The sequence below is a fragment of the Haliotis rufescens genome, unplaced genomic scaffold, assembly GCF_023055435.1.
Source record: "Haliotis rufescens isolate VD_foot unplaced genomic scaffold, xgHalRufe1.0.p SCAF_9, whole genome shotgun sequence".
Taxonomy (NCBI): domain Eukaryota; kingdom Metazoa; phylum Mollusca; class Gastropoda; order Lepetellida; family Haliotidae; genus Haliotis; species Haliotis rufescens.
The window spans coordinates 15,234,058-15,253,645 of record NW_025964383.1 but is presented as its reverse complement, the minus strand read 5'-3'; the positions used below and the strand labels follow the sequence as shown (position 1 = coordinate 15,253,645).

Sequence of the window (19,588 nt, the reverse complement as noted above, 5' to 3'; positions counted from 1 at the left end):
TTCCTTAATTTATTCAATATTGTCTTACTGTGGAAATAAAAACACAAAATAAATCTTGAAACAATTTATTTACTTTGTTTTCAGTGGTTGGTACATGATACATGATATTGTCTGTTCAGCATTGAGCAATAGGGCAAGTGAAAATTTGGCAGGACGAGTACAAAATAAAAAGTTCTTGCCCTGCAGGACAAGTAGGGTTGAATTTTTTTTTCGGGCCCTGATTAGGGCTGTGACAGGTGCCCCCTGACTTCCATGCTTAGGTTTCAACACAGTTCTTGGGGCACACTCTGCCTGCACGTACTCTCTGTGTGACACGATCACTTGACAGTGGTAGTGCTTCAGTGTAACCCTGCCTTTCCGTGATTGCAAATGCATGTCAAAGGTCCTGATCCTGCCCTTGACATGAGAGTTTATTGCTCCTTCACAAACAGCTAATTGGCATTAACATATATTGACTTGCAAATGTGATCAGGTTCCAAATTTACTTGGATGTTTGTGAGAGTCCTGGTCCTTAGTTCGTGATTAGAATTTGATAGCTATTCATGAGTTTATTTCAGGACATAAATGTTGGCATGGATGAGTCACTTTGCTCGTATCAGAAAAATAGGACATTTTATTGGCCCTGGGTTGTATACCTCAGATTCCTACATATTTTTGTTTGTTTATTTGTTTGTTAGTTTTTTGTTTAATGCAGCACTCAGCAATATTCCTGCTATATGAAGGCTGTCTGTAGATTATCAAATCTGGATTAGACAATCCAGTGATTGACATCATGAGCATTGATGTACGCAATTGGAATACGATGACATGCATCCACCAAATCAGCGAGCCAGACCACCTGATCCCGTTTGTCGCCACTTATGACAAGCATAGTCGCCTTTTATGACAAGCATAGTCGCCTTTTATGACAAGCATAGTCGCCTTTTATGACAAGCATAGTCGCCTTTTATGACAAGCATGGTCGCCTTTTATGACAAGCATAGTCGCCTTTTATGACAAGCATAGTCGCCTTTTATGACAAGCATAGTCGCCTTTTATGACAAGCATGGTCGCCTTTTATGACAAGCATAGTCGCCTTTTATGACAAGCATAGTCGCCTTTTATGACAAGCATAGTCGCCTTTTATGACAAGCATAGTCACATTTTATGACAAGCATGGGTTGCTAAAGATCAATTCTAATCCATTACCTACGTGTAAGTCATCACACAAAGTATGTAGGGACATTATACCCCTACATGACCCTGTGGGGATTCCAGGTTAGAACTGTCCCCAAACAACCTATGCTTCTTGTATGAGGAAACTTAATGGATCCAGTAGGCAGGCTTGGTGATTTGGATTATTTCATTATACCTCGATGGCGTGAATCGTTGCTCATAATATCAGTCACAGGGTTGTTAGGTCCAGGCTCTCTTATTTAGATGCTGCTGTCATATAGCTGGAATAGTACTGATGGTGCAGTTAAACAACAAAATACTCAATGCAGAATTAAGGCTCACATATTTTCTTTTTGTGTCCTCTTTCAGCGTTGAAGCTGTTGTGGCTGACCGTGTATGTTGCTGTTATGATCGGACTGTACATATCCCCGTACTTCATCAATTCCCCGTGTGTCACTCACGCCGACAACTTGCCTAGTAAGCCCCTCGTACTAGCCCACCGAGGAGCATCAGAGGTTAGTGTTACATGGCTCCACGCTTAATGTCTCCACTCTTATCATGCCTTGGACCGCCTCCGTGGTCAAGTGGTACAGCGTCCACCCGGAGAAGTGGGGTTCCATCCACAGCCGCGTCATACCAAGAGATGTTGAAAGATGGTACTTGTTGTTACCCTTACCTTACAGGAAATATGAGGCTCCTGTAAAGTAATAATACGGTGTTGTTTACTTTACTGTAAGATTTAGTAAACACTTTCATTAATGGACCTTATATTTCTTGTCAATAATTTGTTACACTGAATATTACTGTGCATCCTGAAAACACACTTTAATTATTTTTGTGTCCATTCTATACTTTTGTGTCCTGTAGAATCCTGGCCCCTTTTCATGTTGGTTTCACTAAAGTGGAATATCTGTAGCTGACGTAAAACCCAACTCACACACTCATCTCCAGCAGCTTGGAACATGCTACAGGTCTCTGTGTGAGATGGACAGTGTAGCCACCATGGGTGGGTGAGTTGTACAACTAATTGTTTAAAGTTGTTATGATGTAGCTGTTCTGTTTGTAGATTTTACCCGAGAACACACTGATGGCGTATGAGTTTGCCTACCAGGATGGAGGCTATGGTGTGGAGAGCGACGTGCAGATCAGGTGAGTCTGACATCCTCCTCTGTAGGTCCGGAGGCTGTAGTTGCTTCAACAGTTTCCCAGTACATCATGCTCACAATAAGGGACTGTTTGAATAGTTGGGCGGTTGGGCCCAGTGGTAAAAGTGTCCGCTCGTCACACCCAGTGCCTCGGTTTGATTTCCCCACATGGGTACAATGTATGAAGCCCATTTGTTCCCCGCCGGGATATTGCAACAAACAACAAACAGACAAACAAACAAAACACATACTAGGATTTCAGGTACGATGTGTTCAAATCAGCGTAGCCCCAAGCCACTGACCCATTGCTCCCAAAAGAAACGTGATTACCGTGCATTTTGGTTAATATATGAAGAATTACTCATATTTAAGAGATATAAGATTGGTTCGATGCACAAACAAACATACTGGTATGTTGTGTGAACTTATGCTCATGAACGCATCCATGTACCCGTGAAGATCCGGGGTAGAATAGGTCTTCAGCAACCCATGCTTGCAGTGAAATGCGACTAATGGAATCGAGTGGTCAGGCTTGCTGACTTGGTTGATGCATGTCATTGTATCCCAATTGCTTGGATTGATGATCATGATGACAATCACTGGATTGTGTGGTCCAGACTCAATTATTTACAGACCGCCTTCATATAGCTGGAATATTGCTGAGTTCGGCGTTAAACCAAAAACCAAAAAAAACACCTAAATTACGTTATAAGGCTTGTGGTGACCTATTGTTTAAGGGCTCGAAAACATGTGATGTGGGGATATGAGCATTAGTTGTGCTGGATGACGTGGGAATATGAGGATTAGTTGTGCTGGATGATGTGGGGATATGAGGATTAGTTGTGCTGGATGATGTGGGGATATGTGGATTAGTTGTGCTGGATGACGTGGGGACATGAGGATTAGTTGTGCTGGATGACATGGGGACATGAGGATTAGTTGTGCTGGATGACGTAGGGGCATGAGGATTAGTTGTGCTGGATGACGTGGGGATATGAGGATTAGTTGTGCTGGATGACGTGGGGACATGAGGATTAATTGTGCTGGATGACGTGGGGACATGAGGATTAGTTGTGCTGGATGACGTGGGGATATGAGGATAAGTTGTGCTGGATGACGTGGGGATATGGGGATTAGTTGTGCTGGATGACGTGGGCATATGAGGATTAGTTGTGCTGGATGACGTGGGGACATGAGGATTAGTTGTGCTGGATGACGTGGGGATATGAGGATTAGTTGTGCTGGATGACGTGGGTATATGAGGATTAGTTGTGCTGGATGACGTGGGGATATGAGGATTAGTTGTGCTGGATGATGTGGGGATATGTGGATTAGTTGTGCTGGATGATGTGGGGACATGAGGATTAGTTGTGCTGGATGACGTGGGGATATGTGGATTAGTTGTGCTGGATGACGTGGGGATATGAGGATTAGTTGTGCTGGATGACGTGGGGATATGAGGATTAGTTGTGCTGGATGATGTGGGGATATGAGGATCAGTTGTGCTGGATGATGTGGGGATATGAGCATTAGTTCTGCTGGATGATGTGGGGATATGAGGATTAGTTGTGCTGGATGATGTGGGGATATGAGGATTAGTTGTGCTGGATGACGTGGGGACATGAGGATTAGTTGTGCTTGATTATGTGGGGACATGAGGATTAGTTGTGCTGGATGATGTGGGGATATGAGGATTAGTTGTGCTGGATGACGTGGGGATATGTGGATTAGTTGTGCTGGATGACGTGGGGACATGAGGATTAGTTGTGCTGGATGACGTGGGGATATGAGGATTAGTTGTGCTGGATGACATGGGGATTAGTTGTGCTGGATGACCTGGGGATATGAGGATCAGTTGTGCTGGATGACGTGGGGATATGAGGATTAGTTGTGCTGGATGACGTGGGGATATGTGGATCAGTTGTGCTGGATGACGTGGGGATATGTGGATCAGTTGTGCTTAGTTTTGTACCTAAACCGCATGGATAGTTGCTGACAATATTGATCACTGGATTGCCTGGTCCAGACTTGAGTATATAGTTGGAATATTGGTAGGTGCAGCGTTACACTACAACCACTGATGGCTGGTGCCTGTTTCAGCCTGGACTGTGTGCCCTTCATCCTCCATGACAGGAGCTTAGAGAGGACCACAAATATAAAAGATGTTTTCCCGGACCGAGTAAATGATGATCCATCGTCTTTCAACATGTCGGATTTAAAAGCTTTGAATGCTGGTTCCTGGTTTATACAAGTGAGTACCGCAGAACAATGAAGGATGCCCTTTCAGGATATATCTTTGTGGGGAGTTGAGGTTACTCTACCAACTTACCTCCCTTTACTTATAAGAATAGCATACAAACACACTAAAAGGGACCCTTATTTTAGTTCGTTATAACTGAGATCATCCTAGGCACACAAACAGTTCATTATATTCATCAGTTTGGTATAAGCGTGTTTCTTTATAAATGTAGTTTACTGAATATCTATACACCAGCTGATAAACAGCAATTTGTGACCCTTATTCTAAAGTCGGAGTCAAGTATAGTTACTTATAGTCTAGCAAGACCACCTTATACTACTCGCAAAAAAATAAAAGTCTTGGTTCTCAGGCATTGATCACATCATAATTACATCTGTAGCACATTTCGTTTCCATTTAAAAAAAATATAAATAAATCCTAATACTCAAAAACAATGCGATCCAATATAGCAGTTACTAGGGATGTGCGGGTTTATCTCGTTTGGCGTATTGGTTTTTCCCTCATTATACAAACTGTGACTGACATGTATATGCCATGATGTATAGTCTTACCTTATGAAATCAAAACAAAGACAAAACAAATGTTTCATACTCTTTATTTGATTGTAGATAAAAATAATAGTACAATTTATTAAAATTGGTTAATAATTTTGACCAAATTGTTAACATTGCAGCTTTCATATTAATATTTGTCAAAGGGATATGAAAAAAAGCTTTTCTCTTGGTAGATATTATTTCCCAATATATTGCAATAATATTGCAATATGTTTTTGAAATATTGCAATATATCGCAATACACTTTTTGGTCCAATTCCCAACCCTAGCAGTTACTTCCCTTCACATGCACACAGCTTAAATGTGCATCTCATATTATGGTCATAGCGGCAAATAGAACTTTGTATTCTTTTTAATGTATGGAGGCCCTGTTCCAGATTCCAATATTGTTTGTTTGGTAATATACCAGTTTGAACAAGCAAACAAAAAATGCCCAACGCCTGCCTGCACTATATTTTCAAAATTCATTGCCTGAGAACCATTTCTTTTATTTTTTTAAGTCGTCATCCAGAAGTTCAGGTTCCAGTTTACTGGGGTTGAGACTAATGAGAGAGGAAGGGTTGAAACTGGATTTTTATAGTTAGTTAACACCCTTGCCTCAGGAAGATGATATGATCCTTGGTTTCTCGGGATATACCTATTCTGATGGGAATGTCGTACATTGAAACTGTATGTCCTGACAACCATGTTCACCTTCTCCTCAGAATGACCCTTTCTGGACTGCCGGAGACTTGACCGATGCTCAACGGAAACAGGTAGCCAATCAGACGCTGCCGACATTGGAGGAGCTTGCACGATTGGGCCGAAACTACAGTGACAATGTGTTGATGTTCGACCTGCGGGCCCCGCCACAGTCACACCCCTGCTTCAATCTGAGCGTCAACTACACCATACAAGCCCTCACGAGAGCAGGATTCCCACTACAAAACGTAAGGATACGGTGTGAGTGAGTCAGCATGTGTGATTGAGTGACGACACGGTTGGAAAAGTCCATCAATATCATGGCAGACTCTCAATAGGCAAACCTGTTGTGTGTGTTATGAGCGGCGTCTGTAAGTAATCTAGTCAAGTCCAGACAATCCAGCTATTGCCATCATGATTGCCTTCAATGGAGAATACCAAGACATAGAGTCAACTCAGCCTCGCATCCCGATTCATTTTCTCGCCTCTTAACGACCAACCATTTGATATTCTAAATCCTGACAATAAATAATTTGGACACCAAGGCATCCCAGACTCCCCGTGGATCCCCAGACAACCCAGACATTCCAGGCATACTAAGCACCCCCAGACACCCTCAGGCATACTAGACACCCCCAGACACCCTCAGGCATACTAGACACACCGAGACACCCTCAGGCAACCTAGGCATCCCCAGACACCCTCAGACATACAAGACATACTAGACACCTCCAGATACCCTCAGGCATACTAGACACCCCCAGGCATACTAGACACACCCAGACACCCTCAGGCAACCTAGGCATCCCCGGACACCCTCATAGGCATACTAGACACCCCCAGACACCCTCAGGCATACTAGACACCCCCAGACATACTAGACACCCCCAGACACCCTCAGACATACTAGACACCCTCAGGCACCCTCAGGCATACTAGACACCCCCAGACACCCTCAGGCATACTAGACACCCCCAGACATAATAGACACCCCCAGACACCCTCAGACATACTAGACACCCCCAGACACCCTCAGGCATACTAGACACCCCCAGACACCCTCAGGCATACTAGACACCCCAAGACACCCTCATAGGCAAACTAGGCACCCCAAGACATCTCAGACACTCCATGGCATACTAGGCACACACTCAGACAGCTCAGACACCCCCAAACACCCTGACACGCCATGCATCCTAGGTGTCTCCAGGCAACCCCCGGGACCCCTGGGCATCTCCAGGCATCCCGGCACAGTGGAATGCTGGATAGGTCTACCAGTGTGAGTTACAGTCATATCCCTGCTTCAGGTCTGGTGGCTACAGACCACATTCAACAACAGCCGCCCCACCGGTGTCACCGTCGTGGGCGAATACTACATCCCCGTCAGCAGTCTCAGGAAGGCCAACATGTCCATCGTCAATGTCCAGTACACGGAGCTGACCGACGACCAGATAGAGTGAGTCACAGAACCAGGCATTTCCTGCAGTAGGCATCACACGATCAGTCAGTGTGGACCAGTTTGTCACGTGTTGAACATGCTGGACACAATATCAGGCCAGCACAATGGGATCAGAATCCCAGAATGTCTGTAGCACCGATTTGATTACAAAATAAACATGCCACCCCAAATAATACAAGTCGGCTGTTCTACTGTTGCACAGGAAATTACCAGTAGGGTACATGTTCTAATAATATTTGGTAATGTAAGGGACATAACCATGTCTTATTTCTTTCTTATAACAGGCCAAAGATGGTTTAATCATCTAAGACACCATAATTTCATAATTTGCTGTGCAGAGTTGCTTCCCTTAGGCATGCCAGAATCCTATGATTTGGGCCCAGATTTTTCCTGATTTGTCAGCACTGTGAAACATCCCACTTCATGCTGTGATATCATATACACAGTGTTCACAGCTGTGATAACCTCAATTCGGTCACTGACTCTTCCTTAGAAGTTCCAAGCTGTTACTATGACAACTGTTTGTGTTTCAGGGAGTACCAGGCCTCCAACATCAGCATCAATATGTGGACTGTGAACTCCGAGTGGATGTACTCCCTGTGTTGGTGCATGGGCATCTCCTCCGTCACGGCAGACAGCTGCCACACGCTCAGGCACGTCCAGGCGCCCCTCTGGCATCTGGTGAGTCAATCACTCAATCACTCACGCACACGCACACCCAACCATCTACGCACACATTATCAGAACCAAGGCAGGAAAACCCATGCCCCCACGGACTTACTCAATCAATCACTTATCCTCATGATTAGAATCAAGTATTGATAGTATTATCACATATTGTGTTTGGAATGAAAGTCTGTTCTGTTCTGTTCTTATGGTGCAAGATGTTGTTTCCATTGGTGTTACTCACTGCCTCATTTAGGGGTGGTCGGTGGTAGTTCGCATCGTCGCGCCGAAGACCCGGGTTCAATTCCCGACATGGGTACAATATGTGAAGCCCATTTCTGGTGTCCCCCGCCGTGATATTGCTGGAATTTTGCTCAAAGAGGCGTAAAACCATACTCACTCACTGCCTCATTTTTTATATTTTCTCTCTTTCTTTCGCTTTCGTCTCTCACTTTCTCTCTCACTCTCTGTCACTCTCACTCTGTTCATTAAACCTCACTCAGGCTAAGTAAGGATAAGATATATGGATGAACAACTTCTCACTCAGTCTCTTCAGAAAATGGGGGATGTGTGTTGAATGTTGAGAGAAGTGTCCATCACTTTGAGTTAACGATTGTGTTTGTTTGGTGCAGGTGCCGTCCAGCTACCTGATCCTGTGGGTGACTGTGGACGTGTTGTCAGCTGTGATTGTCATCACGGTGTTCATAGTACAGAGGTATGTACATCACTCAAGGTCCATTACCTTGGTCTCATCCAACAAAACATGGTCTGTCTCCGTGGTCTAGTGGATAGTGCATCTGCCCGTAGACTGTCTCCGTGGTCTAGTGGATAGTGTATCTGCCCGTAGACTGTCTCCGTGGTCTAGTGGATAGTGAATCTGCCCGTAGACTGTCTCCGTGGTCTAGTGGATAGTGCATCTGCCCGTAGACTGTCTCCGTGGTCTAGTGGATAGTGCATCTGCCCGTAGACTGTCTCCGTGGTCTAGTGGATAGTGCATCTGCACGTAGACCGCCATCTGTGGTCTAGTGGATAGTGCATCTGCACGTAGACCGCCATCTGTGGTCTAGTGGATAGTGCATCTGCCCGTAGACTGTCTCCGTGGTCTAGTGGATAGTGCATCTACACGTAGACTGTCTCCGTGGTCTAGTGGATAGTGCATCTGCCCGTAGACTGTCTCCGTGGTCTAGTGGATAGTGCATCTGCCCGTAGACTGTCTCCGTGGTCTAGTGGATAGTGCATCTGCCCGTAGACTGTCTCCGTGGTCTAGTGGATAGTGCATCTGCCCGTAGACTGTCTCCGTGGTCTAGTGGATAGTGCATCTACACGTAGACTGTCTCCGTGGTCTAGTGGATAGTGCATCTGCCCGTAGACTGTCTCCGTGGTCTAGTGGATAGTGCATCTACACATAGACTGCTTCTGTGGTCTAGTGGTAGAGCATTTGCCAATATACCACTTCCGTTGTCTAGTGGATAGTGTAATTGCCCGTAGATCGCCTCCGAGGTCTAGTGGTAGAGCATTTGCCAATATACCACCTCCGTCGTCTAGTGGATAGACCATCTGCCTGTAGATTGGAGAAATCAGTTCGTTATATGTTGTTTGTGATGTACGTTTTCGCTTGGAAATGTCCGCCATCATGATGTTGGATAAAGCAAAATACAAAATACATAATTGTAGCATTGACTTGTATAAGCAGTAATTACGTCATAGCATTCAACTGATAACATTTCATAACATTTAAGTCATATCATTTTTAGAAGCTTGTTTATCAAATATGTATTTAGCATTTCACGATTTACATATGGGGAGATGTGTAGGCGGCGATTTTGCTCTGGCCTCGTTCTGCAAACTGCAGTCGTGAAACTGCAAAGATTTAATGTTTGTTTTACAGACAAGATTAGTCCAATTACATGAACAGTATGAATACTAAGATTAACATAAAGCATAAAGTTTAACAAGGTTGATTTGCCGCTGAATGTGTTGATACGCCGCTGATTGTGTTGATACGCTGCTGATTGTGTTGATTCACAGCTGATTGTGATTTGTCGCTGATTGTGTTGTTTCGCAGCTGATTGTGTTGATACGCCGCTGAATGTGTTGATACGTCGCTGATTATGGTGTTTCGCAGCTGATTGTGTTGATACGCCGCTGATTGTGTTGATACGCCGCTGATTGTGTTGATACGCCGCTGATTGTGTTGATACGCCGCTGATTGTGTTGATACGCAGCTGATTGTGTTGATACGCCGCTGATTGTGTTGATACGCCGCTGATTGTGTTGATACGCCGCTGATTGTGTTGATACGCCGCTGATTGTGTTGATACGCAGCTGATTGTGTTGATACGCCGCTGATTGTGTTGATACGCCGCTGATTGTGTTGATTCGCCGCTGATTGTGTTTCGCAGCTGATTGTGTTGATACGCCGCTGATTGTGTTGATACGCCGCTGATTGTGTTGATTCGCCGCTGATTGTGTTTCGCAGCTGATTGTGTTGATTCGCCGCTGATTGTGTTGATACGCCGCTGATTGTGTTGATGCGACGCTGATTGTGATTTGCCGCTGATTGTGTTGTTTCGCAGCTGGTTGCGTTCATTCGACGCTGATTGTGATTCGCCGCTGATTGTGTTGTTTCGCAGCTGGTTGCGTTCAAGCGACGCTGATTGTGATTCGCAGCCCATGGTGTTGATTCGCTGCGATTGTGTTGATTCACCGCAATTCTGTGGATTCGCCGCGATTGTGTGGATTCACTCTGATTGTGTGGATTCGCCGCAATTCTGTGGATTCGCCGCGATTATGTGGATTCACTCCGATTGTGTGGATTCGCCGCAATTCTGTGGATTCACCGCGATTGTGTGGATTCGCAGTTGATTGTGTTGATTCACTGCTGATTGCGTATAGCCAATTGTTAGTGACACTTGACACTGAATGAGATTCCTCAGTTCGCTATACATGTCACTAATTTGTAGTATTTGGGCTTTCCAGGGATCAGATATCAGTTCGATAGATACGTAAATATGCTGAAGAGAGTTTGTCCTGTACGTAAATTTTATATGATAATATATAGGAGATAAGTCATGGATTTTGTGACAGGTAGTTGTATCCCTTTGTTCGCTCTATCCGTGTTCGCTCTTTCCGTGTTCGTTATATCCGTGGTCTACTGTAGTGTTGTATACATTACAAGTTTTAACTTGTTTCAAGAGTGTATTGGACCCGTGAAGATCCGGGGTAGAATAGGTCTTCAGCAACCCATGCTTGCCATAAAAGGCAACTATGCTTGTCGTAAAAGGCGACTAACGGGATCGGGTGGTCAGGCTCGCTGACTTGGTTGATGCATGTCATCGATCCCAATTGCATGGATCGATGCTCATGATATCAATCACTGGATTGTCTGGTCCAGACTCAATTATTTTACAGACCGCGGTCATATAGCTGGAATATTGCTGAGTACGGCGTAAAACAACAAACCAACCAGCCAAGAGTGTATTGTTTTGATTTACGGGGGTTATCTTAAGTCCAGAATATCTTAAACATACAGGTTTGAAACTGCTATTCAATTAGAACACTGATTAGATCATAATCACACTCAACACTTACAAAAGTGTTGGATAAATAAAAGATGTACCAGCCTAAGACATGTGACATTCTATTTACAGAATCCGATTATACGGGACTTCCTTCAGTCCTGAGACCATCTCCCTGAACAGCGCCGCCCGCAGCGCCCAGGGCCACCGATCTCGCAACATGAAGGAGAAGTTGCTCTACAACATGACGGACGGGGACCTCGTGGAGGAGGTGGAGGCGCGGGCTGCCGGGCACGGCGGCGTGGTCAACCAGCCCGCATCATCCTACTCCATGGCCTCCATCAACAACGACCCCTACGCCAGCCGATACCACAACGGAAACACCTTCCCCGACAGCAAGTATGAAGTGGAGTAGAGCTGGCCGGTGGTCAATGTGACAATAGTCTTTCTTTGTGACACTACAAGTTTGGATGCAATATTTTTATCTGTGTATTACGGTGTATTTATTGGTACACACAGCCTTGTGAGCTTACGTCACTGTGTCACGGAACGTCTGGTAGTCGTCTTTGTCAAAGGCAGGGAGTTGTGTGTGGCTCTCTGGCTGTGTGTGAACGTGTTGTGACATTGGATCATTCCAAGAAAAATGGGTTAATTGCTTTGCTCCTTGTCATGAAACAGGGAAGGCTTTGCAACAAACAGAGGACTGCTGTATCAGTAGACTTCTTGTCAGATCGTCAGTGAGGTACGGATAGGAAAAGTGGAAATAAAGTTTCTCATCCCGTGTCATTGAAATGTATAATTTTGGTTTTGGCCAGCAAGAAATTTTAGTCTAAACAATACAGAAACACTTTGAATACATAGAGTTGATTTTGACTCTTTCAAGTCAAGTGTTACGGGAAGCTTATGTCCGGGTATGACAACGGGAATGAGGATTCAAACTCAGACAACATTACCTAGCATGCCTTCAGGCCTCACAAACCAATTTCTTTGTTTTTTGTCATTTGGCTGAACATTATTTAGTGTGTCAATATATCTGATGCCATCATTGCTTATGAGTTTATCAATATTCTGCAACTGAGAGAAACTTTACTTCATGTTTTAATGAGCTGATGAGAAACTTTATTTCATGACCAAATGTGAAGATATTGAACGTACCTTGAGCCACAGTTTGTGAGTACTGCGTGTATGGTGGAGCTGTTGCCCTTTGATATCACTTGCTACAACGTATATGTTATGTATCCTACTGCCTTGGTCAGTGTGTATGAAGGATGACCTGTCGGAGTGACTGGGGTAGGGTGGCCACCTTTCAGTTAACCCTAGAGACGCAGTCCTTTGGTTTTATCAGGTATTGTGAAGGTGAACTTCAGAACCTGGTTCATAGACAGTGTTGGTGCTACCACAGGGCCTTTTGTTGTCTGTTGGTTGATTTTTGTGACCGAATGACTTTAAAACACCAGAAGAAAAGAAATTACTTTTGACATATTTTGCAATGGGGAACTGAATTTCATTTGTGGGCGGTGAGAGGATGAAACCACTTCTGTATTCAAACTTATGCAGAGCTCGAGATAAGTTGCGTATTTGCGTAAAATACACATTAAATAAACTGAAGTTTGCAGACAAATAAAATACTAGCGTATAAAATACGCAACAAAAACTATAAATACACTATTGAAATAAAAATAATGCGTATATTACAACTATTTGAATTAACCGTTGCGAACATTACAACTGTTAGAAAAAATTATTGTGTATCAGACGATCACCAAATTCACTTACCGACAGTTACATTCGGAAAAGCACGTTGTGCCTAGGCAAATGTACGTGTTGTATCTTAATTAGTCGTAGATTGGTAATTAAAACAATAGCTTTCTTACAATGCTAGGTTTTGTAAACAAAAATTGTCTTCCCGGGGAGGGAGCCGCAAACAGACGCAGACGGGTATACTACTATTCACATAGTTTTAAACGGGATTGTTACGAAACAGGTTTTAAGTTAAATTCCCAAATGCCGAGAAAGAGGTGGGTAAAAATGTTTTGAATACCATCTAAAACTTGTGGATATACACTCAAAATCGAACCCCTGAGTAAAATCCCAAATAACCCACAGCTTATCTATAGGGCTGCTGATGGCTTCAGAAACTAAACAGTCTGAAACCCAATACACAGTTTGATGTTCTCCACTTCAAGGGCACGGGTGGCCCAGTCGTCTAAGGCGTCACGATTCGCTGTGCAGAGTTGCGTCCCTTGGGCATGCCAGAAACCTGTGATTGTGGGTTCAAATCCCGGTTCGCCCCGATTATGTTTCTAGGTTTGTCAGCACCATACCCGTGCTCGTGGGTTTCACCGAAGTGGTAAACGTATGAGACGTACATCACTTCGGGCTTTCCTCCCACATTAAGCTGACACGCCGTGATGTAACTAGAATACTGTTAAAAGCGGCGTTAAACCCAACTCACTCACTCCTCAACATCCACTGCTGTTTGCAGGTGTCAAGAGGACAGAATCAGCTGGAACTAGCGACAAATCATCGATTACGTACCAAACTTCTTTCTTTTTCGTCCATTCATAGAAACTTATACATGATTTCTTTGTTAATCTTTCCACCACCCCCATTAAATTTAGGCCCAATTTGTTGAAAACCAACTGATACTAAATCCAAGTTGTTGTGTGCGTGGTGGACCAACACTGCCAGGGCTTGATTTAAGGAACTTGATTTAACTTGTCCAGGTGCATGTTGACACGCAAACCTAGTTGTACCAGAAAAGAAAACTGCTTGCACCCTGTACCTATAAATTTATCGAAGTTAAAACATGCACATTATCTTGAAGTACTCCCATTTTGACATCAAGCCCTGAAATGCAATGCAAATAACACATTATAAGGGAGATTATTGCTTTTGTATGGAAAATAAGCTCTCAAGTTTTGAATGTGTTCAATTCTCAATGTTGTATGGACATGTAAGGGTTAGACACAAATTGGAAAAAAATTGATACGCATTTAGACATAAATATTAGGATGCATGTTACAATCATAGGTTGCACTGGTGCATGTTTTTTTTATAGCTGAATCAAGCCCTGAATGGTGATGCAAAGACCCTCTGTACCACGTCGACTCATCGCTGTATTTGTATGATGCACATATTTCAGATATTTATGAAGTATTATTAGTTAATATGCATATCATACAGTTATTCTATATTTTTTTACTGTTTGAAAAGGAGACTAATCAAGAGTGAATATTAACATGAACATTGTACCCAGAGGAGTTGGGGCGAAGAGTGCCGACAGTGGGTCATCTAGGAATCAGCCTGGGATCTCATTCCTTGTGCATTGTTATGGACGTTATAGTTTTGTTGAAGGTTGTTCGTGATGTAAGCTATCACTGGCAAGGGAATCTCTTTTATTCTGTTTTATTTTGTCTGCGGATGTCATTGTCACTGTCCAAATATTGATTCACATGTTTATTAGGTTGACAAAAAGGTTTAAAATCCATTACTGGTAGTCGTGGAGTAATGAGTTTCACCAGAGCATTGTCCAAGTGTCACTGGTATGTAACTACTGCATAACCGGAGCTTCACCAGAGCATTGTCCAAGTGTCAGTGGTTTGTAACTACTGCATAACCACAGCTTCACCAGAGCATTTTCTCACAGGAGTGTGACTGATGCATAACCTGTGCTTCACCATCTTCCTGAGGCAAGGGAGTTATCTGACTGAAAAAGTCCAGTTTTCACCCTTGCCAAACTAGGCTGGAAGTTCTGGGCTTGATTGCACCATTGGCTATTACAAATTATGTCCCTTGTATGTCCCTCCTATTGACCAATCAGATTTCACCTCTGATATCACTTGCATTTGTTTCAAATGGATATCTGATCGATAATCAAGATCTATATTGTAATAAAACGGGTCTTACTTGCATCAAATGACGTAAGCACCTTGATTAAAACAAAATATTTGGAAAATATGCTTTGCAAATCCTGTAATCGATGAAAATCTGCATGGCAGTTTACGAACTGGATGTTGTTTTCGTTGAGCGATTTTGGTTGGACTATGCATAGACTTTTACAGTCAGTTAATTCCCTTGCCTCAGGAAGATGGAGCTTCACCTGAGCATCATCAGATCGTCACAGGTGTAGTCAGTGTCTCAGAACTTACACTATGTGTACATAATCCATCATGTGACAGCAATTAATTTGTTATCAGCATTCATCTTAACTGAATTTTACACTTGGTTGTCACCTCCACAGTTTTATTTCAAAGTCTCTAGTTGTGATTGCTTGTTTTACAGCCGGTATCTCAATCAGCATTCATTGTTTTATTTTACAAGGAAGATCTTTCCTCATATAAACCTCTGTCCCACGGACATAATATTCTGCCACATCACCTCTGTTGGGAGCCCAGGAGCCCGGGAGCCCATTCAGCAACGCAATCTTTGGGCCACAATTGTCGTAACTCCCTTACCGGGACACAGAATTACTTCTTAACTCTGAGATGGTTTTGTTGAATGGAACCCTGGTATATACATAATAGCTTCAAATTACTTTGTCAGATGCCAGCCTTATTAGAAGGTCGGCACTTATTCATGTCATCTGTGATGAAAAGGGAGGCTTTGTTTTGTTAACTGTATGGTTGTAAAATGCAATGGGAAGAAATCTTTAACGGTCTACATCACAGTGACAAATGCCTACTGTGTTAATGATACAAATTTATGTATATATCAGTAGTGTTCTCAGTTAGGGCTGGGACGGGTCCAAATTTACTACCCGGGTACCCATCACCCTATTACCCGACCCTACCCGGGTACCCGTTGTAGATATTTAGAAATAGGTACAAACTGACCGATTTGGAAAAGTTTGACCGTAACCCTGGCAAAATGTATATAGATAATGTGTAAAACGATCCGATACACTGAAGTTTAATGCATGAAGTTTTATCTTTATTCAAACATATAGAATTAAGAAGGAATGGGTGCATTGTCAGAAAGAAATGGGAATATTAGTGTCTTATAGTGTAACCATAGAGTTTTAGATAATTTTTGTCATTAAACAATATATATCACGTGACTAATCACGGGTCCGGTTAGTCGTGTGGGTACCCGGGTCCTACTCAGGACCCACCCGGCCCGAGTGCCCGAGTTACCCGTCCCAGCCCTATTCTCAGTTACTACTTTCAACCTTGAAATCAAGCGGTATTGTCATGTTACCCTCCCACCCCTTTTCAGAGTCCTGGCTCTTATTTTAAAACCCATACATGCCTCCCTTTATAAAGGCTGACTCTAACAGAGGAAATGTGCAACAATGTTTTAACTCCAGCTGACAATTAGTTGTCAGCCATTTGTTTTCACGGACTCGCCAGTCTGACAGTCATATTTTTCTCAGTCATATTTTGTTGTTCTATTTGTGTATTGACAGGAGAAACAAGTTTGAAAAGATGAATATCACTTGTGTCCTAATGTTTGTGCTGATAATGTTTGATATATTTACACTACATTCTCCACATGTGCGGATAACGGATTGATTTTGTTAACCTGAGGATGACGTATCCTTTTGGTACAGGTATGTGTCAATTATCTTGTTTACATTTGAAAGAGGTTAATGAGAATCTCAAGACAAGATTTGAGTGATCCTATATTATAGAGACACCTGGCTAGGTAATATACAAATGTCTACACCTGTTGAGGGTATTGTTCGACCACCTCATTGATTTTTCATTACGTAAGTGTTTAGTGAACTTACTTCAATATTCTTAGTTGAACAAAACCAAACCCTCCTTTGTGAGGGTTTAAGACTAAAAGTCCTTGTGAGTGGTGTGATAGGACTGTGAAGTAGATGTTATCTGATATGTCAGTAGGAATGCAAAGTAATACAGTGAATATATATTTATATTTCAAAACGTTTATCAAGAAAACTGTTTATGCACAATTTTTAGTACCTATTCACATAACAGTATTTTCAGTATGTCAAATCAAACATGATTTAAAATTAACAAGCATACACTTTGTATGCTAAATTTCACTCAGCGGAAAAGCTGACTATCGGTATGATGTATAATGTTCTAGCGACAATGTGAACATTGTTCTTTAAGTTTGTTCCAATGTGTGTAACAAATGCTTAATGAAAATACTCAGTGTTTTTGCAATGAAATTGTGTTTAGTTGATGTGTTAGCAAGCTTGTCCATGTTTCATGTGATTGTCCTGCACACAGACCTCCCAGCAGAGCACACAGACGAAGTAGCTAATGCATGGAGTACAAGACATGTGGTCTCTGTCCATCTTACATGTGCAGATCCACAGCAGGCATGTGCACCCACACCCACACCCACCCACCACGAAAACACACCCACACCCTCCCCCTGCCACCTACCACCCCACCCCATCCCTTCTGATACGTACTCAACATCGATACATTCAGATGATTGCAAAAGTCCTGTACTTTCAGAATACACAAACTCACTTGATGATAGATATTCAACAAAATTACATGATAACAAAACACAAATTGCCAAAACTTCAAATGCTCCTTGAGCAGCTGTATCCACTCTTTGATGGTCACTGCCTAACTGGCGTGGACTGCACTGTTCAATGTTCCCTCTGGTTTTGTATACAGTAAAACCTTGTTACTCCACCTTGAAGCTGTATCCATGCCCAACTGGCGTGGACTGCACTGTTCAGTGTTCCCTCTGGTTTTGTATACAGTAAAACCTTGTTACTCCACCTTGAAGCTGTATCCATGCCCAACTGGCGTGGACTGCACTGTTCAGTGTTCCCTCTGGTTTTGTATACAGTAAAACCTTGTTACTCCACCTTCCTTGAAAATTGACAGGTGTTGGATGAAACAGGGCACCACTGCACAAGAACCACTTCCAATTCAGGTATAAAATAGATATAATGTACAGGATTTTATTTCCTGAATTGATTTCAGTTATTTTGGTAAGTAAGTCAAATGGTTTGCCTTAGTTTCCACTGGAGATAGAAATAAAATGTGATGTCCTTTTTCCCCATTCTCGGTGTTTCATCCCCGAAAGTGTCTTGAAATATTCCTGACTCTTGTGGAGGCACGGGTGGCCCAGTCGTCCAAGGCGGTGCAAGTATCTGTGCCTAGTTGCGTCCCTTGGGCATGCCAGAAACCTCTGATTGTGGGTTATGTTTCTAGGTTTGTCAGCACCATACCCGTGCTCGTGGTTTTCACCGAAGTAAACATCAAGTACCTGCATCACTTCGGTATGTCCTCCTACAGGTCCTAAGCTGACACGCTGTGATTCAACTGGAATACTGTTAAAAACAGCGTTAAACCCAACTCACTCCCTCATTCTTGTAAGCTTGGTGGGGGCACAGGTGGCCCAGTTGTCCAAGGCGCAGCGTTTCACCGTGCAGAGTTGCGTCTCTTGGGCACGCCAGAAACCTATGATTGTGGGTTTGAATTCCGGTTCGCCCCGATTATGTTTTTAAGCACCATACCCGTGCTCGTGGGTTTCACCGAAGTCGTAGACATCTGAGACCTGCATCACTTCGGACTTTCCTCCCACATGAAGCTGACACGCCGTGATATAACTGGAATAATGTTAAAAGCGGCGTTGAACCAAACTCACTCACTCACTCACTCACTCACTCACTCACTCACACAAGTAAGCTGGCTACACATCTGGGAGGTCTCTCTGTATGTCCGGCTTCTGCCAAAAGTCTTGTAATATTGTATGCGTGGATACCAGGTATGGTTTTTTGAAGCATTTGTGATATCATACATTCCATTCACTGGTTGTTTTTCATACTTCAGATCAAATGTGTACATACAGTGTGTGTAAATGTCATGGAGACAGATCTAGGAGGTGAACCATCGGCCAAACTGACCCTAGTAATCAAGCAATAGTATAGGTGGATTTAACTAAAAGGTTTCTAACATGGTACAATAACTATTTTGTGTGGTTGTATTCAGGATCTAATTTAATGTTTGCACACGGATTCGTAAAATACAGAATGTTGCTATGCAAAAAAAAATTGAACAAGACCTGTTGTGTGCTGTAATACACGATGTGTGTTCTGACTGGTAATACAAGGTGAACTTCGTTGGGCGTTCATCTCGGTAACAAGAATACATGCACTCTGTCTAAACCTGTAAGTCTTCACCTCTGCAGAATGCTACATTATTATATTGTCC

The 19,588-nt window shown here is 43.1% G+C and overlaps 1 protein-coding gene across 3 annotated transcripts in view; it reads left to right on the top strand.

Annotated features, from left to right (window-relative positions):
* The window catches only part of LOC124150227 (glycerophosphodiester phosphodiesterase domain-containing protein 5-like), a 42,321-nt gene extending 28,597 nt beyond the window's left edge, over positions 1–13,724 (top strand). For all 3 annotated transcript variants that reach the window (XM_048391142.1, XM_048391141.1, XM_048391143.1), the window contains 8 exons: positions 1,525–1,670; positions 2,222–2,304; positions 4,401–4,551; positions 5,819–6,043; positions 7,103–7,251; positions 7,788–7,935; positions 8,553–8,635; positions 11,571–13,724. In XM_048391142.1, coding sequence (XP_048247099.1) covers positions 1,525–1,670; positions 2,222–2,304; positions 4,401–4,551; positions 5,819–6,043; positions 7,103–7,251; positions 7,788–7,935; positions 8,553–8,635; positions 11,571–11,853 — 1,268 coding nt within the window. In that variant the 3' untranslated portion in view covers positions 11,854–13,724. The remainder of the gene's footprint in view (positions 1–1,524; positions 1,671–2,221; positions 2,305–4,400; positions 4,552–5,818; positions 6,044–7,102; positions 7,252–7,787; positions 7,936–8,552; positions 8,636–11,570) is intronic.
* Positions 13,725–19,588: the final 5,864 nt, after the last annotated feature.